At 39.0% G+C, this 23,466-nt stretch overlaps 1 protein-coding gene across 1 annotated transcript in view; it reads right to left on the minus strand.

Moving 5' to 3' along the window:
• The window catches only part of LOC124414949 (regulating synaptic membrane exocytosis protein 1-like), a 946,547-nt gene that overhangs the window by 563,901 nt on the left and 359,180 nt on the right, over positions 1–23,466 (minus strand). Inside the window, exon 6 of the mRNA XM_046896140.1 lies at positions 16,439–16,507. Coding sequence (XP_046752096.1) covers positions 16,439–16,507 — 69 coding nt within the window. The remainder of the gene's footprint in view (positions 1–16,438; positions 16,508–23,466) is intronic.

A 23,466-nucleotide genomic window follows, 5' to 3' on the forward strand; every position in this document is an offset into this window, starting at 1 on the left:
TTTCCTCCGACACAAGTAATGATGAAAGTGGACTATGGTTTTAACAACGGCTAAGAGCTCACGACGAGTAACGCGATAATTCCTCTCAGTCTTACTAAGAACTCTGCTGTAATAGCTAATCACTCACTCTTGACCTTCCTGAATCTGTGACAAGACTCCACCTATCCCTGACAAAGAGGCGTCTGTATCTAAAATAAAAGGAAGTTCGACCTCCGGATAGGCTAAAATCGGGGAAGAAGTAAGATTTTCTTTCAATTTCTTGAAGGCTTCTTCGCATTCCGGAGTCCAGTTGAATGGAATCTTGATTCCTGTGAGACGATGCAGGGGCTTGGCTATCGTGGCGAAACCTTTTACAAATCTTCTGTAACAGGTGCAGAAACCCAAAAAGCTCTGAACTTGCTCTTTGTTCGTCGGTGTCGGCCAAGTAGATGTCACATCCTCAATGCCCTCTGCCCCTACTCATTAGTTTTATTTCAGTTTCGATTAAATTCATTTATATCTCATGTTTTTGAGTCTCCGTATGCATTGTATGCATACGGCTTTCTTTGTCACTTTTTACGGCTCTGGGAAATAACCACCCCCAGCTTATAATAATCTTACTCATTAAATAATGTTACGGGATAATCCTTATCTAAACAGACTAGAATATACAAACTCTCTAAGAGTAACCAGATGACCGGAAATCGCTTCTCGATATTTCCAGGTATGCAGAATCTGGCACGCACGTGCAACGGATTAAAATCCATATATCCATCTTTGAAGTGTCTGTTTGGACAGGGTCATCCCGAACATACAGTAGAATATTTTTTATCATGTACCAAAACAAGCACGGCAATTCCCACCCGCACTCATGGAAAAGGCGGGATTAGTTGAGATAGTTTTGCATGCTACACCGTACCCAAAGGGCGGGGGTAGTTAATAGCGAATGGGAAATTCAAAATCTTATCAATACTTCCTTATTGGATAGCTCTCTCAAAGATGCTGGGAACCAATCAGGAAGTAGTTTTTCTCAATTCTCAATTCTCAGTTTTTCTGAACAGACAGTTGTGGGATAGTCGTCAGACAGTTGTGGGATAGTCGTCAGACAGTTGTGACATAGTCGTCAGTCAGTCGTGACATAGTTCAGCAGTTCTTACCGTTTCGTCAAGCAGTCATTACATAATTGTCAGACAGTCTTTAACAGAATTTGTTCTCTCAGTTTTAGGCAGATCAATCAGACCAGAGAATCTGTTAGAAATTCAAAAGGTCTTTTATTTTATTTAACTTAACAAACTAAAGCGCTAAAAGGGAATTCCGTGACTTTATATTTAAAACCTTTCATCTTTTATAATTAAAATCATTATAAGAATTTTCTTTAAACCTTAATTGAATAAACAAATATCGTGTGTTAAACTTACATCGCGAGTTGAACAATTAATTACCTTTAACGCCTAATATAAATTAAGCGATCAGTAACTTTAACCAATTTCACCACCGGCCGAACACGCAGAGCCGCCCACATAGCCCGAATCAACGGTCACCAGCAAAAGGTAAGTGACCATTTTATTATCAAAGTCGGTTCAACCAAGAGGGAAAACGACATCAAAATTCAAATAATTCACCATCCGGGAGAACTAGTCCGAGCCAAGCGTTATATTTTTGGGAGTGGTTTGGTCATCAACCAACCCAGCCCGTAACAGTGGTAACAGCGGTGTGGATCGAATTTAGCCAAAAACCGGAATTTTTTTTTTATTAGTAATCCACTGATTACGACTTCAATTTTTATTTTTTCATGAGTGTGAAAACTCATTGGTGACAGCATAGCCTATTTATCTTAAAATCATGCCTTTAACGCGAAGTGCAAAGGACACCGGAAAGGTTACTCCTCTTACAGAAGCAGAATTATTAGCATATACCGAACAAGTGAATAAAGAAAAACGGTTATTAGATTTAGAACGCGAAAAAATGACCAGTACATCACAACAATTTAAAGAAACAGAGCTGCATACGCTGATCAAATTAACGCGTTACAAAATAGGGTACGAAAAGCTGAAGAATTAGTAGAATCACGGTCAGCGGATTTAACACAAAAACAAGAAGACGAAATCAAGAAACGGGAAAGTGAACTGCGAGAAAAATTAGAACAAGAATTTTTAGTCAAACAATTGGAAATACAAAAACAATTAGAACAGGAACGTGAAGAACGTGTTCAAGCACAAAGACAATTAGAAAAAACGCAAAAAAATCAAAAATCATTAGACAAACAAACAGAATCGGAAATTAGGATAGAACCAGTGTCCGAAAAAATCGAAGAAACGGTAATAAACATTAATAAAGCATTATCTCAAACTGTCGAATCAAGAGATGAAGCAACAAATATACAAATACATTCAAATGACAATTCAGATTGTAGCAATCCTATTCAAGGTCTAGGAACAGAAAAAGATCCTCAGGTATTGTTAGAAGAATGCGAGAAAGAATTTTTAAAAGAACAAGCTGAAATGCAAAAACAAATTGAAGAGTTTAAAGATAGGAAACTTAAGAGAAAATCATTAGACCCGCGTATGTTATTGCTAGCTGAACGTAAGAAGGAATACCAAAGGAAAAAAGAGGAAATGAAAAAATTACTCGAAGATTTGCAAAAAGAAGAAGAGTGCGAAATTGCGAATTTAGAAGTAAAATCAATAAAACCCGAGGAAAGCATCCCAAATTCTGAAGCAGGTATAAAAGATGAATTAGCAGACTTGAAAGAAATATTAAAATCAATTAATGTAGGTAGAACTGAACGTCCGCACAATGAAGTAGAAATCGTTACGGCAGAACAGTCAATTCCGATGGGTTCAATTGTAGCAGGAATACCATCTTACGACGGGGATAATTTACCGTTTTCTCAATTTGTCCGAGCTTGCAAGCGAGCAAAAGCTGTGATTGCACCTAGATTAGAAAAACAGCTAGTTAGGAATATCAAGGCAAAGCTAAAAGATAAAGCGTATATCGTGGTAGAAGAACAAACTTTTGACACCCTCGAATTGTTCTTAGATAAATTATCGACAGTTTTCGCACCTTCTCGATCAGTGAATTTTTACCGCGGAGAATTAGCTAGAGCATTCAAAAGATCTGATGAGCACATTATAGAATACATCGGTCGAATCAAAGACATTAAGACCGCAATTTTAGAATGTGAACGACGCACAAACAGTTACGTGAATGAGGAAACCGAAAAAGCCATAGAGTCAGAAACACTGAAGGGCTTTATAGAAGGACTGCCATCAGAATACAGCATAGGCTTACATTTAAAAGGATATACCTCCCTTACCGAAGCATTTGACACAGCCATAGAGTTAGGTGGACGCCTTGAGATGGAGAAAGCAAGGGGAAAAGTAGCTCAAAATTTCAAACAGCAATCGCAACAGGCTAATCCGCAATCAACTATAAAATGCCGAATATGTCAGCGAACCAATCATGCAACGGAAAACTATCGCTTCAGACGAGAAAACCAACCGCGAAGTGATAACGGAAGTAATAGAAGCAATAGCAATAACGGAAATAACAGTAGACGTGGAAATTTTACGCAAAATCAACCTCAAAGTGGTCGAAGCAACGAGCAAGTAGGTAATTCCACAAATGAAAATCTAGCATCTTGTAGATATTGTAAAAGGACAGGCCACACAATAGATGTGTGTCGTAAATTGCAATATCGCAGAAATATTCAAGAAAATTCGAGTAATCAGAATTCGGGAAACGGCCAGGGACCCTCGGTAACACAAAGCGGACTCCGGGTGGTCAACCAAACCCAAACAGCCATGATTGCTCAGGAGGTACAAGAGTCCGCGTCGCAACAATAAAATTAAAAATCAATGATCAAGTACCTACAATAAAAATAAAATCCAGGGACTTGATAGATGAAATAGACGTAATGATAGATACGGGATCGGAGCCGAATCTTTTAAAAATAGGAAGTCTTTCATCATTAAATAATATTGATATGAATAATGTGTTGCAATTGAGAGGAATAACAGATAGTTACGTTCACACCTTAGGATGTGTAAAAATTGAAATATCTGGAATGCCCGTTTACTTTCATGTCGTCAGTGACAATTTTCCAATTCCTCAAGCCGGCATTCTGGGAACGAACTTTTTCCAATCTCAAAAAGCAACAATTAATTATGCTCAAGAATTAGTCGAAATAAACGACTTGGTATTTTATTTCAATACGCGTGAGGTAGTTACAATTCCCGCACGTTCAAATGCTCCATTTTATATCAAAATGAAAAATAAAGACGTAAACGAAGGTTACGTACCAAGATTTACCGTAAAAGAAGGAGTATTCTTAGGAGAAGCGTTAGTTAAAAATGATAACGGAAAAGCGCACATTCGAATAATTAATTCTACGGACGAGGAGATAGAGTTGCTTGTACCGACCATAAGTTTGCTACCTAGCGAGGGCGCGATACCGCTGCACGATTCAACCTTAGGGCTTGACTTGCAGGAAAATTGCGTGAGTGATTTAGCAAATCCTCTAGTGAGAAATGGAATTTCTGAGCCAAACCTTTCCTTAGGGCAGGGAAATGACGATAGAATAGGTCAACAAAGTTTGTTTTCAAATCCAGAATTAATTTCAAAAAGAAATAATCAAAAAAATCAAAATAATAAGAGCATCCAAAATGATCATTGCAATCAAAATAATCAGAGCATCCAAAATGATCATCGCATTCAAAATAATAAGAGCATCCAAAATGATCATTGCAATCAAAATAATCAGAGCATCCAAAATGATCATTGCATACAAAGCTTTCAAAAAATTCGAAAGATTTATAAAATTGACGCAAAAACACGTTGTAACGAAATCTTAGAGCTGTTAAGACTCGAACATTTAAATGACGAAGAAGAAGAAAGTATACGTCGTCTAATATATGAAAACCAAGACAGGTTTCATATTCCCGGTGAGCTATTAGGAGCCACAAATGTTATAGAACATGAAATAAATACAATCGACGAACAACCAATAAATATTAAACAATATAGATTCCCGCCAGTTTATAAAGAAGAAATAAATAGGCAGGTAAAGGATTTATTAAATAATGACATTATTAAACCGTCATTATCTCCATATAATTCTCCACTATGGATCGTACCAAAGAAGGACGATTCCAAGGGTAATAAACGCTGGAGAATGGTGATAGATTATCGAAATTTAAATGAAAAGACAGTAGGAGACGCCTACCCGTTACCAAATATAACGGAAATTTTAGATCAATTAGGTAGTGCAAAATACTTTTCAATATTCGATTTAGCCTCAGGTTTTCATCAAATTAAAATGAGAGACAAGGATGCAGCTAAAACAGCATTTTCAACACCATATGGCCATTATCAGTTTCAAAGAATGCCATTTGGTTTAAAGAACGCACCAGCAACGTTTCAAAGGTTGATGGATCACGTTTTACGGGGTTTACAGGGTATAGAACTATTTGTTTACCTCGATGATATAGTAATATACTCAAGTTCACTCAAAGAACACGAAGATAAATTCAATTTATTAATGACAAAACTAAGAAATGCAAATTTAAAACTTCAACCAGATAAATGCGAATTTTTAAAGAAAGAAGTAGTCTATTTAGGCCACATAATCAGTGACGATGGTGTAAAACCCGATCCAAAGAAAATCGTAGCAGTTAAAGAATTCCCGAAACCCAAGAATGCGAAAAATATAAAACAATTTTTAGGTCTAATCGGTTACTATCGACGCTTTGTACCAAATTTCTCCAAGATAGCAAAACCTTTGACGGAACTTTTGAAAAAAGATATTAAATTTCTCTGGAAAGATGCACAAGAAAAAGCCTTCAATCAATTACGAGATAAATTGTGTGAAAATCCAATACTTCAATATCCGGATTTCACCAAACCATTTATCGTAACAACAGATGCATCAGGATTCGCGATAGGAGGAGTATTAAGTCAAGGTACAGTAGGAAAAGACTTACCAATAGCGTATACATCTAGATTGTTAAACCAGGCAGAGAGAAATTATTCAACAATTGAGAAAGAACTATTGGCTATAGTTTATGCAGTTAATTATTTTAGACCGTATTTATATGGAAAGAAATTTAAATTGGTCACAGATCATAGACCTTTAATTTGGTTGCACTCAGTCAAAGATCCAATGTCGAGATTCGTACGATGGAGATTAAAACTTGCGGAATATGAATATAGCTGGGAATACAAACCTGGAAAGATAAACGCCAATGCTGACGCATTGTCAAGAAACCCAGTGTTGAACGAAACACAAATATTAGCAATTAAACAACAAATCCAGGATGTGATAGGAAAGCCAACAGGAAATATTAAAATTATTTCAGGTGACTTATTCACAGTAGACCAAAACTATTCATTAGTTCATTGCGTAGCAGAAGATTTCAGTATGAGCGCAGGTATAGCTCTTGAATTTAAAAAACGTTTCGGAAATGTCAGTTGCTTGAAATCTCAAAAGAAGTCTGTTGGTGAAGTAGCTTTTCTAAAAGGTGTTAATAGACACATATTCTATTTAATAACGAAAAAAAGAAGTAACCAAAAACCAACATTAAAATCATTAGAACGAAGTTTGATATCACTAAGAAGTTTATGTGAAAATTTGAACTGTTATAAAATCGCTATGCCTAAGATAGGATGTGGTTTAGATAAATTGCCATGGGAAAAAGTAAAAGAAAAGATCGATATCCTTTTTACAGAACCATTTCAAGTACTTATATATGTCAACAAGAAAACTGAAACACCCAAAATATATAGGCCACAAGGTCAAGGACTTTCAGGTAGTAAACCATACCACGAGGGTAGTCCATCGCGAGAAGGTAGTGTAATAGCTGGCCCAAGTGTAGAAAAGGATAGAAATTCGGAAAACCCAAACGTTCAGAATACAGGAAATATGGGTCGTAAACTTCGAGACAGACAAACCATAAAAGCACCAGACAGATACACGGACAATTTTAAAATGCGTAAATGAAAATTTAAAACACATATCAATGCAGAAGATATTTTAAATGACTCTGATCTTTTTTACAATGAAAACCAAGAACAATCTAATAATACAATGAATGATGAAATTCTAGAAACTATTAACAAAAATAATAACATACAAAACACAGAAGTTCACAGATCCATTGAAAATGAAAAGAAGGAAATCATGAACAGCCCTGTTGAATATTCTGATGGTGAATCTGATAAGGATACAGAATTATCCGCAGATAGTGAAATAGAAATGGTAAATCTTGAATCAGATGAGGAAGAATCACAAAACAATCTAAAATTTATTGAGACTAGGGATAGACTTTCCATGCGAAGTGATAATTGTGTCATTTTTACAACTATTCGAGGAATTCCGTTAGATGAGGGATCTAAAGATTTGCAAAATATAAATAAATTACCAAAAATCACAGAAGCTATGTTAGGAAAAGCACGAGTAACTCCAATGGGAAGCAAGAAATGTATTGTCCTACCAATCAAGGAATCAGTAAATACACCCTTGGATCGTGATGTTTTAATAGAATCGTTAAAATCTCTATTAGATGTTGTTCGAGAATTAAATTTGAATACTTTATCAATAGCAAAAACTGGAAAAATAGATGAAATAAATTGGAAAGAAATTAGAATTTTATTGGAATCTACTTTTAATGATAATGAATGTAGAATAACAATTTGCAAAAATTTAATTAGAGTCCCATCACTCAAAGAACGTACTGAGATAATTCGAGAATATCATGCATTACCAATAGGAGGACACAAGGGAGTTACAAAGACGTACAATAGAATCAGACAAAACTATTTTTGGCCAAATATGAAACTGCAAGCAGCAGTACGTTACGGAATGTATGGAATGTCAACTTAAAAAATTAACAAGAGTTAAAACTAAGCAACCTATGGTGTTAACTGACACGCCAGGTTCAAGCTTTGAGAAAATATCTATGGACATTGTAGGTCCTTTACCTATCACTCCTTCAAACAATGAATATATTTTAACAATTCAAGATCAATTAACAAAATATTCCGTAGCAGTACCATTAAATTCAACAACCTCAATTGATGTGGCAGAAGCCCTGATCAATAATTTTATTTGTAAATTTGGAGCTCCTAAGCATATTCTTACTGATCAAGGTGCTAATCTCACAAGTTCATTAATGAAAATAGTAGCAAAGAAATTTAAAATCAAACAATGCAAAACAACAGCTTTCCATCCCCAATCAAATGGATCTATAGAAAGATCACATCATGTTCTAGCTGAATATCTAAAGCAATATGTTACGAAAAATAATAATTGGGATAAATGGCTAGACTTTGCAATGTTTTCTTACAACACAAGTGTTCATGAGGGAACAAAATGTACACCCCACGAATTAGTTTTTGGAAAATTAGCGAGACTACCTTCTGAACATGAAATAATTGAGGAATTAAATGATCGAACTTACGAAGAATACTTAGTTGAACTTTTCACCAAAATTAGAAATATCCAAAATCTGGCTAAAGAAAACCTGATACACTCTAAAGAAAAATCTAAATATTATTATGATAAAAAATTAAATTCGTTAAACTTGGTGAAAGGAAATCTAGTTTTTCTTCTAAAGGAACCCAAAAAAGGGAAATTTGGCGATCAATATTCAGGACCGTATGAAATTCGAGAGTTATTAGAAAATCAGCATGTCAAAATTCAAGTTGGAAATAAAATCAAGACAGTTCACATGAACAAATTAAAAATTTTAAAAGGGTAACTAATCATCATAGTTAACTAGAATAAGGAAAGTATAATTGTAGATTTTCAGTAATAGGCAAATCATTCTGTATAATTACGTTAAATAAGCTTCATTTAGGAATAATGATTGACTGATGTATAAAATATAAGTATAAACAAAATAATGTTAGTTGAATCTAATAGAATACTTTAAAATTAGGAAAATAATCTTTTATAATACAATATTTCCAGTCTTGGATAAATTCATAGAAATAATAATCAATAGTTTCAGTCATTTGAATATAAGTATATTGCTTTTAGAATGAATGAACAGAAAGATATAATGCAATTGTATTTAATAGTTTAAGAATATTAAATTATGCAAATATTTTCTTTATTATTAAATGAGTAGAACACTCTGTTAAAGAAGAGGGACAATGAGTAAAGTCATTCTTACGATCGCTTTATTGATGCCCATCGTAACTTGGGCACTGGTGGGATATGACTGTGGAGGAACTTCGAGGAACACATCAATTATCGACACTGCCAGCATCGGAAAATGCACATACCAGAAAAGGAACCTATTTTCGATTAAATCCATGTTCAATCGCTGCAACTAGCTGAATTTCATCATGTAGATGTCGTCCAGTGCAAAATTGAGATTGATGGAATAGTCTATCACTGTGTTATGCACTCACACAATTTTGCGGTCAGGAAAGGACGATGAGTTTATATACACGAAGTTAGCAAAGAAGCCTGTATGGGGCTTTATAACTTTGGAATAGTCAGATTGGGAAATAATGTGATTGTATCAGGACTCGTTCAGAACAGAACCAACATCAGAGATGCGATTTTTGCCGGGAAAATAACCGACACCGGAATTTGTGTTGGTGCCAGTTACGACGATGGATACGGACAATGGAAAGATGTAATTGCTCAAGGAGTAGCAATCAAATTCTCACCTCTACCGAAGGTTATCGTCGACGCACCGGAGAAGCTTACACCAATCACCCAGTTATCTTGGAAATATACCAAACCGCCACCTCTTTCTGTCAGTGGTATCTATACCGAAGAGGATTTGGAAAGTTACCGCGATCGAGTAATGTTCCCGATCGAAAAACCAGCTGTCTTGAACGCAGTTGCAAGGGGGGCAACCGGACATTCTATTTCCGAGTCTAAAATATCTTTATCAGGCTTGTTGGATGAGAACTCTTTCAATAAAATCGTCGAATCTACATCACGAAAACTCTGGAATAGATTCATGTTGTTTGGAACTGCTAGTTCTGGAGTCCTGGATGTCTACTTCACTATTCAGTTAATTAAAACTGTGATCAATGTTGGAATCCATGGGTATACTTTACACACAATTTATGGCTGGAGTATACATCTGCTGGGGGCACTACTCAGCTCATTGACAACTCTGCTGACGCATTTGGGAAAACCCAAATCGGACAATGGAAACAATGGAGAAGCTTTTACAGAAGAACAAAACATGGAAAACCCACCGGTCGTACCTCAATGACAGGCAATAAAACTCATACCCACCAGAGTGCTAGAAGACCATTTACGCGAGCGTCAAATGTTAAACACACGTTTAACATTTGAAACGGAGGGGGGAGGTGTCACATCCTCGATGCCCTCTGCCCCTACTCATTAATTTTATTTCAGTTTCGATTAAATTCATTTATATCTCATGTTTTTGAGTCTCCGTATGCATTGTATGCATACGGCTTTCTTTGTCACTTTTTACGGCTCTGGGAAATAACCACCCCCAGCTTATAATAATCTTACTCATTAAATAATGTTACGGGATAATCCTTATCTAAACAGACTAGAATATACAAACTCTCTAAGAGTAACCAGATGACCGGAAATCGCTTCTCGATATTTCCAGGTATGCAGAATCTGGCACGCACGTGCAACGGATTAAAATCCATATATCCATCTTTGAAGTGTCTGTTTGGACAGGGTCATCCCGAACATACAGTAGAATATTTTTTATCATGTACCAAAACAAGCACGGCAATTCCCACCCGCACTCATGGAAGAGGCGGGATTAGTTGAGATAGTTTTGCATGCTACACCGTACCCAAAGGGCGGGGGTAGTTAATAGCGAATGGGAAATTCAAAATCTTATCAATACTTCCTTATTGGACAGCTCTCTCAAAGATGCTGGGAACCAATCAGGAAGTAGTTTTTCTCAATTCTCAATTCTCAGTTTTTCTGAACAGACAGTTGTGGGATAGTCGTCAGACAGTTGTGGGATAGTCGTCAGACAGTTGTGGGATAGTCGTCAGACAGTTGTGGGATAGTCGTCAGACAGTTGTGACATAGTCGTCAGTCAGTCGTGACATAGTTCAGCAGTTCTTACCGTTTCGTCAAGCAGTCATTACATAATTGTCAGACAGTCTTTAACAGAATTTGTTCTCTCAGTTTTAGGCAGATCAATCAGACCAGAGAATCTGTTAGAAATTCAAAAGGTCTTCTATTTTATTTAACTTAACAAACTAAAGCGCTAAAAGGGAATTCCGTGACTTTATATTTAAAACCTTTCATCTTTTATAATTAAAATCATTATAAGAATTTTCTTTAAACCTTAATTGAATAAACAAATATCGTGTGTTAAACTTACATCGCGAGTTGAACAATTAATTACCTTTAACGCCTAATATAAATTAAGCGATCAGTAACTTTAACCAATTTCACCACCGGCCGAACACGCAGAGCCGCCCACATAGCCCGAATCAACGGTCACCAGCAAAAGGTAAGTGACCATTTTATCATCAAAGTCGGTTCAACCAAGAGGGAAAACGACATCAAAATTCAAATAATTCACCATCCGGGAGAACTAGTCCGAGCCAAGCGTTATATTTTTGGGAGTGGTTTGGTCATCAACCAACCCAGCCCATAACATAGAGACCTTCTCGATCTTAGAGGGATCGGTTTTCACTCCTTCAGCAGGGACTATGTGGCCGAGGAAGCTGACTTCTTTCTGGAACAGATGGCATTTCTTTGGACTCATCTTCAGGCCTGCCTGTTTTATCCTGGAGAAGACTTGTTCGAGGTGATCCACTTCTTCTTCAAAGTCCTTCCCGAAGACGATTATGTCGTCCAAATAAACGAGACAAATTTTTCCTGTGAGTCCTTGGAGAACAGTTTCCATCATCCGTTCAAAGGTAGCCGGGGCGTTACTTAAGCCAAAAGGCATTACCTTAAATTGCCATAACCCTCCTAGTCCCGTGACGAAATCTGTCTTTTCCTTGTCCAGGGGATCCATCTCGACCTGCCAGTAACCGCTCTGAAGATCAATGGTACTGAACCAGGTTGCGTCAGCAATCAGATCGAGTGTTTCGTCGATTCTGCGGAGAGGATAGGAGTCCTTCTTGGTTATGTCGTTCAGCTTCCTGTAGTCAATGCAAAATCGCTTGGAGCCGTCCTTTTTGTTGACCAGGACGATCGGAGAAGCCCAGGGGCTGGAAGAAGGCTCGATTATGTCGTTGGTCAGCATATCTTCAACGAGTTTCTTCACCTCCTCCCTGCCGTTGAGAGCAAGCCTCCGGGGAGCTTGTTTAATTGGAGGATTGCCTCTGACGTTGATCTTGTGTTTTACCGACGTACATCTCCCCTTGTCTCCGCTGTTGAATGCAAAAGAATCTGCGTACTTAAATAAAACTGATTTGAAGAATTCTTTCTGTTGCAAATCTAGCGTGGTCGACGATTTTTCAAGAAGATTTTCTAGATGTGAAGGGAGCATATTTTGATGACTGTCTTTAGCGAGTTCTACTTCTCGTATTCTCGGAGGAGCCCAGTACACTCTCCTTCTTTTCGAGCAGAGAGGGATTTTGCGGTTGTTAGATGTCAGAGAATTCCTCTTGGTGGAAATCACGCAATCGTGAGCTGTGAGGAAATCTAAACCCAAAATACCTTCATCCTCGATATCTGCGACAAAAACCTTGTGTGGGGAGTCGATAGATCCGAAGAGGTTAATCTGTACAATAACCTCTCCTAAAATCGGGGTCGTCTCTTCAGTTATCATCCACCTGTACTTGTCGGAGTTTGCCCGCTCCAAAATATTGTTTTCGCATGGCCTCCACCTCGAGAGCTTTGGCCGTTGCCTCTCGTAAGGAAGTTAAACCCGACGTTCCAACGGCCATTTTAACTTCCGGGTAGCTAATAGCGTTTAAAAAAGCTTGTGTCACTAAAATATTACGTGACGTTCCGTGGTCTGGCAAAGCTATTCGCGACAGTCGTTCTATGTCTTATCCGAGAGAGGCAAGGTCTTCGTCTCGTCCTTGTCTTCTAGTTTGCAACTGAGCAGTACATAATTTTGTCAAGTGATCATTACCGTATCTCAATTTTAACGCGGAGCTGAGCTTTTCAAAGTCAGAAATTTCTTCTTCTGACAAAGCTGTCAATACATTCAAAGCTGGCGTTCTAAGACAAGAGGCAAAGCTGTGAGCTTTCATGGCGGAGTCCCATTGATTATGTCTAACAATTGTATTAAACTGTCTTTCATATTCAGCCCACGGAATTTTTCCGTAAAAAATAGGCGGTTTTAACGCACAGATAGGTTTTTCACATGTTCGAGAGGGGACTCGGAATACTCTCTGATTATCTAATTGATTTGATTGTATGAAATGAGGTTGAGCATTTGATGGTGGCTCGGGAAAGTAGGTCTCGGTTATTACTCTAGGTCTCAAAATCGGAGAACAGTCAAGTTCTCTAATAAAAGGGACAGACCTTGAATTTTGAGGAACTTGGTCCACTAGGATTTGGCGAGGAGAAGTCCGCGGTGTCGGGATAGGAACCATCCTGGGAGTGGGTACCGGGCAAACTCTGGGAGTAGCGACCGATTCTCCAGACTCCTGAGATTGGTTTTTAGCTTGAAGAGCCGACACTGTGGACTGGAACAGCTCGATGATTTGTGTTTCTGAGCGCGTCTGGGCCTCGCGATCCAGTCGACGCTGTTATTGCTGTTCTTGGAGAATTTGGAGAAGCTGCTGGTGTTGTTGGGCAGCAGCCTGTTGTTGAAGAGCGGCAGCCTCTTGCTGATGATGGATGATCTTCATCAGATTAGCTTGGGTGACCTCTTACAAGGCGTTGAAGTCGGTTCAGGGGCTCGCGGGGAATCACTCAAAGGAGAATTGTCTCCGCAGCTTTCCCGGCGATGATAACGAGTGACTCTGCTGGTACTCATTATAATCACGCACTGAATTGATACACGAAAGAAAAGCTCAAAATCCCACTTCTAACACCAGTGAAACTGTTTTGTGTTTCAAATAAAATATGGGTACGTAAGCTTAGTTAACGGAATCAATAAAAGGCGTTATGTAAAATATTTGGAGGAAAATTGCTTTAATGGCAATAGGTGTTTCTCGTTTCAAGTCTGAAACAGGACTGTTTTTACAATAATATCGGTTGACGCAGCAACCCTCTTCATTTGATAAGATGAGAAAGCTTATACTTCTTGCGTCACAAGCTGCCTACTAGATCATTTGAAAGGGGGGTAAAACGGGTGATTTCACCTTTTGTAACAGTATCATTTTCGAGTCTTACGTAGCGTACGTCAAGTGCCTTATTCCTGAATACCAGAGTTGGCGCATGCGCGCATTCGACATGCTCTTTTTTCCGCCGTGGAAGATTCGTAGCTCTCGCGCGCATTCGGTTTTTTTGTTCCGTTGCAGACCGGCGTTGGTTTGCATCTCAAATAACACTTTCCTATGCATGCGTTCCAAAAAAATAGCGTGTTGAGCTAGTGCGTGAAGGCAATACTTGCCTCGTACGATTGCAAACTTTACACTTATCGGATATCGCCTGCTTCACGCACTAGCTACACAATATACTATTATAGCACTGCATATGATATGAACTGTTGCGTGACTTTTCTCAACAACAGATGTTCTCTACGCTCCTTACTATCACTTATTGCATGCGCACCACGTTTCTCGTTAGATATTATTTCATACTTTTTAGTACATTTTGAATACGTGGTGAATTACATTTTTTTTAAATTTAAATAATTATTTCTGCTTCTTCATCTTGCGCGTGTGAAATTTTACAATAGATTTTAAACGTCTTGATAAGACTATGACTGCTCAGATCCCGCGCGACGCTATTTGAAGATTGTTCGCGGCGTAGCACTCATGGCCCCCTTTATTTCCATTGCGCGGTCGGCATGTGTACCTCGGATCAGAGACGATTACGTTGCCGGGCGACACAGACGTGTATCTATTAGCTCGTTTGCATTTAATCGATGCCACGTAGCTCAAGTTCTTATATAAGAAAAATCCATGCTATTTTGAGTTGGTAAGCCTAATAAAGGAGATTTGTGTGAATCACACATACTTATGTATTCATTGAGGGCAAATTTCCATCCCGAAATTATTCAATGACAGAGCTATGTATCAATTCTAGGCCGCTGCTTCGAACGAATGTCGGTGAGTCTTTTGTCAGTGTGGGTCACTGACTACACCTGTCGTCTTGATCTGTACTTGGTAGCGTTTTCATCTGACATCTTTTACTAACCTCTGTGTATTTCAGCCATTGTGGTGTCCATTGGTTTATCGCTATCTTCGGTCTCCGTCGGTGGTCGTTGAATCGTCCTCATGTGATCGTAAGTTGTTGATATATGCTTTTTAGTTTGTAGTTTAAAATCGATTGCGAAAATTGTACTGAACAGATAAGCAAATAATATTGCAATGTCATCCAGTTGTGAGTCTTTTTCAAAGTTTCAAGTCCCTAGCTCATATCGAAGTGAGTATATAAAATCGATTGCAAGATTTGTACCGAACAGACAAATAAACAAACAAACAAATGGATAGACAATAAAGCGAAGTGTTAAAAACGTGGTAATAAAAAAGGAAGGTAACCACAACACAATGGGTAGTAAAGATTGTTAATAATAACGACTACGCAATAGTTAACTGTAAGGGAACGGTTTGGTCTGATGGGTAGCCGAACAAGGAGTGCCACGGTCAGGTCATTCTTTTCTACTTTTCCGGACGCTACGTCAAAACAGAAACGGGACACAGCTTGAAGATTGCATTTCTGCGTGAGCTTGAGGCATAGATTTATATAGACTGCGTGCTCTGTGCACTGAGCTGAAGCCGTGACAAGACAGGGAGAACAGTAGGCACAGGTGGTCTTTCTCACTCCATTTGGTGACTTGGTGGGGAAAATGCAAGGACTTATACAAGTATACCTCCCCGCTAGCCTTATCGCGTTCCAGATACTAGCAAGAACACGCAGTCTATCTTTATAAGTCTATGGCTCAATGAGGTGATGGCCGTTATTACTGGTCGAATAGTCCTGCTGAGGCGTTGAAGCACCTGCCGAGGGTGATTGGGGGTCGTATTTCAGCATGCTTGTTTTCCGCGGTGAACGTGATAGGTTCGGTACGTGCCATGTCTTAGTGACTGTATCGGCCGCCTTCTGGTGATGGTGTTTCCTCGTCTAATCCACTCTTGGGAGGGATGGAGTGTTGGGAACATAGTGAGAAATTATATTGCCCCCCTCCCCCCACCTGAAAAACCTGTAACAATTCTTCAAAATCCAAGTCAATCTTCGAATATCCATAGAATTCCTATAGCAATCCACCATCAAATTTCTTCAAACCTTTTCTGCATTTTCGAGACACCATAAAAATAACCGAAACTCAATAAAAGTTCCAACACTCCATGAAATTTCTATCCATTGGAAAATCTTTAAGTAATTGTATAAATCGATTACGTAACGAATACTCACCTCTGTGACCTTTGTCCATTACAGGATCTCTTTTCAATATCACCCGTCGTTTCGAATTTGTTCGGGGTACTGAAAAAGAAAAAAATTAATAGATACAAGAGTACACTAAATTTTTACATAATTCGATTACAGTTTATAACTACTCAATTATTACAGAGAGATTACTACATGGTGGTTGATTGGAAGGTACACAATTTGAGAGCAAACGTTACAAATGTCCTTGATTTTTGTTACACACCATATGCACACATTGACATACAAGTATGTCTCGCAGAATATGTTCTGGAAGACGAGACAATATTTTCAGAATGTTGATTCCTGATGCAAGATTTTTGTGGGTGAAACATCAGTAGTGGATCACAATTTAACCCTTGGCTGACACTGTGGGGAACTGAATTCCCCACTCCTACTCATATTCAATTAGGGCCAGTGAGAATTCTCAACGTAGTCCTTGTGATGACTTCTGTAGCTAGTTAACAGTACTATCTACTTCTTAGAGCAGTCATCATTATCCTAAGAGCGGCAGTCTACTGTTGATTGTCAAAGTAAGTGGACGGGTGGCCCTGAGGACACCAGTAAGCCAAGTACAGTGATTGGATTTTTATTGTAAGTAAGTAAGTACGTCATCTTTTAGGGTCTAAAAAGTTGTTTTTATTTCGAGAAAAAAAAATTATCAATAATTTTCATTAAATGACGCCGGAAGTAAAAGGAATTTTGTGACTAACAACATTCTGTAAAATTTGTTTGACAAATTTGAATGAGTCAACAAAAGCCTTTCTTCTGGCAATCGAGTGGAATGTCGATTTTCACTGAATCTTTTGATGTGTTTTCGTAATGGAGTTAGCTAAATATTCAAAATATAAAACAAAATTACAATTTACTACATTTTTAAAATGGACTAAAAAGCATAAAATAATACCTGGTTCCATGCAAATTTAAAACGCAAAATGAGGGGCGCATGTAATAGATTATATGAGCCCTTTCCTCGAAGAATGGCCTGACTCGACTTGGATGTTTTTTCGGATTCGCTTGTTAATACGTACACATTACCCCAACAAGTGTCTCTGTAAAACTTCGTAACATTTGCTTGCAAAAATGTAGTGAACAATAAAACAAATTTAGAATCTGATAAGACAATTAAAGTTTTTTAAATGTAATTACTTTTCGGTAGTACATTGTAACGCTTTACTGCTACTGTAATTAATAACTGATGCAATACATTCCATTTAAGACCTATTTATTCTGATTTATTTTTATTTATACGGCTACTTGAATATAGTTTCATGGTTTTTTATATCGTTAAGAGATATTAGATATTATGTATGTAAAAATTTATCATTAATAGATTTATCTCATTTCATCTCATGTTGGTCGCCCGGCCTGGCGCCTATTACCTGGGTATGCGTGCATTGATTTTGGTATGATATTCACTTTAATTTGTTTCTTCATTGTAAGCCTTGAATCGTGTTTCCAAATTTTATAGATCACCGATCTTTATATCCTTGTAACACCCCCCCCCCCCCCCCCCGTGCTCCATGCACGATTGTGCTTCTTGTGCGTGGATTGCTTCTTCCTATTGATGTTCCCGATTTCCGAGTAAATGTTGTAACTTCCGAACTGTAAGTCACTTCGACAGTGTTGATATTAGTTTGATACCTTCCGACCTTTCTACAGCTTCATCCAACCTTGCCCGGGTGTAGCCGGACCCGAATCCAAATCACCGACCAGCAGCTCGCCGCCTGAACGGCGTGACTCGACTTAGATTTTGCGAGTTGCTGTTCAGAGCCTCATTGACAGGCTGATAACTTGAAACCGAGTCCTCCCGCTCCGTAGACTCGACTACTAGCACCTAAGCTATTACGGTGCTATTAAGCCTACATCGACATATAATTCTAGATATATTCCTTAAAATTAAAACAGGTTAAGAAGTATTTGAACTCTCGTTTCCAGCTTCTGGACACTTGTTTGAGGCCATACAAGGTCTTTACAAGTTTAAAAACACAGGACCTGGCTCACTCTGTACTTTCAGGCCTTCAGGCACTTTCATGCATATTTTTTCATCCAGCGTTCCGTGGAAGAACGCGGTTTTTACATCGATCTACACTATTTCGAGACTCTTGTACGTCACTTCTGCAAGAAGCACTCGTATGCAGTCCTAACGCACTACCAGTGAGAAGGTTTCCAGGTAATCAAGTTCAGGCTGCTACAGAAATCCACGCGCGCAAAGACATGCCTTGTATCGTACGGCTGCTGCTGTCCCGTCCCTCTTTATCTTGAATACCCATTTGGAGTCCATCTAATGCTTCCGTGCCCTTTCAACTTATCTTCAATATTTATAGCCGTTTGTCTGCACCAGGGGATGTAGTTGCTTCTTGGAATGTAAAGGATTCCGCGCATTCGGCTACATTTACCTTATTGCGGTGGCTTTATCAATTGTTTGTCGCGGAGTTGTCTTTCGTCATGATGAGATTGATCAGCATTTTGTTCATTTAGAGCTTCGTGAAAAACGTCGTCCAGTGGTTGATGAGGAGCAACTCCATCGGCTTCACTTTCTTCCTCATTGACTGTGAGATGTTCACGAAGGAGAAGTGCTTCCGATTTTGAGGCAGACTGATCCACTTTGCTCCGGTTCTCGTTGAATGTGACGAGTAGCTAAATAAGACCGGTTCTGCATAGAAATACCTACTTCACAGGCAAAGCTTCCTCCCGGAATCCCAGGCGAAAGCCCTTAAAGGTGACCCCCACCCTCGTCAGATTGGATGTGCTTGTCAATCGATCATCGGTGAGGAAATCCGCCAAATTAGCACAATCATCGTGAAAACTGCACCAAATTGGTCAGATCGTTGGTAAAAAATGCCCTAAATTGCCGTAGTTTCACCCCTCGTGCGTTCTTCGTCGGAAGAAGTGTAAGTGCTCTGTTAACGACCATACGTTTTGGCCTTACCAGATAAATTGCGCTCTAAGTTATCATGCTCATCGAGCGGGATCCGGAAACTGCCTTACCGAGCGCAACCGTGGACCCTCGTACGTGTCAAAATGAGCTTCTAGAAGGTTCTATGAGTCAGCTTCTGGAAAATTCTTCCTCCGACGATCGAGAGGTTTTCAAGGTACGACGTTGGAAGGCTCAAGCAACGACCCTGGACTGATTATCAGACTCGAGGCATTCGAGGTACTGTTACGTCTTGGGAGAGACGTCGTGATGAGGTTTGATTCGCTGCGTGATTTAAGTTGCGTTCTTGACTTACGCAGTGGTTGATTATGAGTCTAGGAAATCGTCTGATCGGCGTTTCGGGTTTCCACACTCAGCTCACCTATGAATTCTGAGAGTTTGTTATTTTGAGCTCGTGCCAACCATCCATCACTATGCGTGACTGGAATAATTAATTACAGACGACAACACTTGGTTTTTATACACATTCATTCACACAAACTTCACAGGTTTCAATAGTAAAGTGTACAGTGGTTAATAACTGATGATATTCACTAATAACAACGATAAACTGCTTCAAGCTACTGATGATTGAATCAGTTATTCGATAATTTGGTTCTGCGATTTTCGGTTAAGTTCTGATTTGATTAAAAGTTCGATTGATTTTCACTGAGTCTAAACTTCTCTATGATATCTGGATTAATTCTGTTCTCTACGATGTCTGAAACTTTCCTAATCTGATTTGAATCAGGGTTGAGAGAAGGGGTGGAAAAAGTAGGAGGAGCTGAAAAGAATCGCGGGTTCTCGCGGGTCTAGGTTCATTGGATGAGGATGTTAATTGATATGGGGGTAAGGTTTCTGATTCGTACGTAGGATCTTGGCGGGGAATCAGCTTAAGGTGGTTGGTTTAAAAAGCAAACGGCGACGCGCTAATTGGCCGCATGATCATTAAATAAGGGCGCTATCCTTAATTCTGAGAATGAGGTTTTATCTATTTCTAAGTTATGTATGATCTCTCTTCCCACGTTTCCAGTGTTTAGTATACTAGATTATCTTCATCGAGTGTTAGGTTTCGAAATTTTAGTGCAAGTGTTTATTACCTGAGGTATTGCAGCTGAGAATCGTAAATTATAGTTTAATGTGAAAGCTAATGTTAAAAGACATAACGGACAAAATCTGAAAATATATGTACCATATATGTTTGAGCCTGATTATTGAAATAATGGTGAATATTAGAATTATTGATTTAAGGGTAATGCATCTTATGATGGTAGATGTGTATGTAGGTATTAGCCAAGACATACGGTAAGAGCGCGGAAAGCTCTCTTGTGGTAACGACGCGTCGATAAAGATAGGATGCAGGGAGGGCGCCGCCGTAGTTAGCAGCAGAGAAGTAACAGTACGACGTTGGAAAGCTCATGCAACGACCCTGAACTAATTCTCGGAATTTAGGCGGACAAACAATTCTCGGAATCGTCCAACGAGTTTCGACTTGACGTCGAGAGGCCTACGTCCATCGGTTTTCGCAAGCAACGACACTGAACAGATTCTCGTAATTTAGGCTGAGAAACAATTCCCGGAACCGACCGACGAGTTTCAACTGGACGTTGAGAGGATACATCGGTTTTTCGCACGACGTTGAATTCTGTAACGTTCTGAAATAAATGCACGCTAACTAATAACTAGCAGGGTAGAGGTTCTAAATTGACGGTTGAAGTTGTTGAAAAAATTTTATCAATAAAAAGATTACAGTTTTACATGTTTCTTACTCTACGGTATCGTGACCAGACTATAGACAATGCAGAGATAGACGAACTGTTTGTCTAGATGCCAATCGGTTTTTGTGTTTCTACAGATGATTTTACAATATCAATACGTTTTGAGCTGCACAATTTGGCCAGTTATGCGAAGTGTTCAAATGAGTATCTTGACATTTTCATCAATTTTTGCAACGACGAACAACCCAAATCAATTGAATCGTTGACTTCAACTTTTTTGTGCAGAACTTTTTGCAGCCAAATTTTGATTCTCAAATCCTGTTACAAACTGTGAAAGCATCACGAAGCGACATGCATTCGATGGTGAAATCAAGTTTCTCAAGAGGTACATGACCATATTCCCAGGATAGTCCGTGATGATTTCGTGACAGCCACAAATTTTCGCCTTTAAATAGAGCGAGTAAAGAATTCCAATCGTACGGAGGTTCGAAGAGAAAAATTGATAGGTTAGTTTCTTCGTTGACTGAATCGACTGCCAACTTTGTTGGTGCGAAACCAGGACCCAGTCTATTGAATCCTTGCACGTCAACTATGAGCTTAATCGTGAAATACACTAAATCGAATATCGCAACCTTCAAGGTTTTTAAACCAATTTTCCCACCCCACAACTTGGCGGATCATGTTCAATCATACGTTCGTGTAAAATCAAGCTATAGGCAGATGTCCCGGTAGAAAAGTTAATTTTTTCCTGAAATTCCATACAAGTATCAACCGGTCCAGATTGTAGAGCCTCGTTTTGTTTCAAACAGTGGATAAAAATCAAAGATTCTTACTTCAGAAATTCACTCTTGGTCAAAAAAGGCTCAGGTTCCTTGCCGTGGTAGGTGGCTCGAGTGTTTGCGTACATTTCGTGCAGTAGTGCAAAGCGATCATGACTCATATCCAAGATCAGGTTACCGTACGGAGAATACTCGAAAATCGAGAAGATCTTGACGTCGGTGAAGTAACAGTGATCAAGTATGCTCAGCATTTTTGCTGGCTTTGTTTTTTCAATTCGTTTGAAAACCAAACATAACAAACCGTGGTTTCTCGAAATGGGTAGACGTGTTCACAGTACACACGTGTTTTGTGGTTGCTAGTAGCAAAGGATATTTGTACAGTTCCCAACTGCAGAAGCTCATTGAGACGGGCATAGTTTTCTTGATGAAATTCAACAGCGTAATCTTACGTTAATCTGAGAGTTTCACGTACCGTACTAATCATTCCACTTGATTGATCACGACTCTAAATATTTTGTCTTGACTCTGAACGATGGCATTTAAATCACTCTTTGATATTGTAAGAACTAGCTCATGCTTTGCGTTAACGATGATCTTGCGATAGTCTTCAGTGAAGCCCTATATCGTGCTCAAGGAAATAACAACATCAAGGTTACGATCAGCGTCAGTTAATTTTCTCGTTTCTTGAACATCGAGCCATCCAGCGTTTTCCATTAGCCAACTCTGATCAGGGTCGAGCGGAACAAAACCCTTCAGCAGACTGGTTAGACCAACGTTTTTGCATTTATCAATCTCAACAGCGTTTAGTTCGTACCGTGCATCTTCGAACAAATAGCAGATGACGTTATTGACCAAAGTTGTGATGGGTGCTGCAGTACCGTCCGATTCGACCAATTTTCCAAAGATATGCAGCGAATTGTTGCTCGGTGGTATGCACAAATCCTGATGCTCAACAGTAATTGGAATCTCATCGCTGTTGTGAAAAGTTGACAATGCGTACGGTTTGTGCGCATGTATTTCTTGGTGTGCGATTGATCCGTCGAAAACGACTGGGGTTTGGATGCTGCAGATTTCTTCCTCCATGGTACGTAGCAGACAACGAAATAGCAAAATCTCAGTATTATTTCTCAGAAATTCCTTTTCCAAAAGGTGTCAGCTTCAGACCCAGTGCTATCAGGAACTCGACGTTCCGACGTGTTAATGGTTGGGGAATCGATTGACGACAGAGTTAATCGAAACATGTCGATGTACTATTATAATTCTTCCTTGGTAATCTGTTATATACAATACCCATCTTTTATTGCAATTTGATGTGCAGTCTCGCAGTTATAACTTCTCCGCTAAAAAGAACCAGGTCTCCGTCTTGATCGACTAACCGAAGCTGTATATGATCTATGGTCTTGACGGTGATCGGAAAGTAAATAACGTGCGACGGCACTTCCACAATCTTCTATCCCGGTGAAACGATAGGGACAAATTTATGAATAGTATGCACGTCGCGCTCATTGACATGGGCACACGTTGTGATGCTGCATTCTACTCGCAACGCGTTGCCCTTGAGTAAAGCTACAGGCATATCCGATTGGCGAATTTGGTTAGCTG

The sequence above is a fragment of the Diprion similis genome, chromosome 14 (assembly GCF_021155765.1).
Source record: "Diprion similis isolate iyDipSimi1 chromosome 14, iyDipSimi1.1, whole genome shotgun sequence".
NCBI lineage: Eukaryota > Metazoa > Arthropoda > Insecta > Hymenoptera > Diprionidae > Diprion > Diprion similis.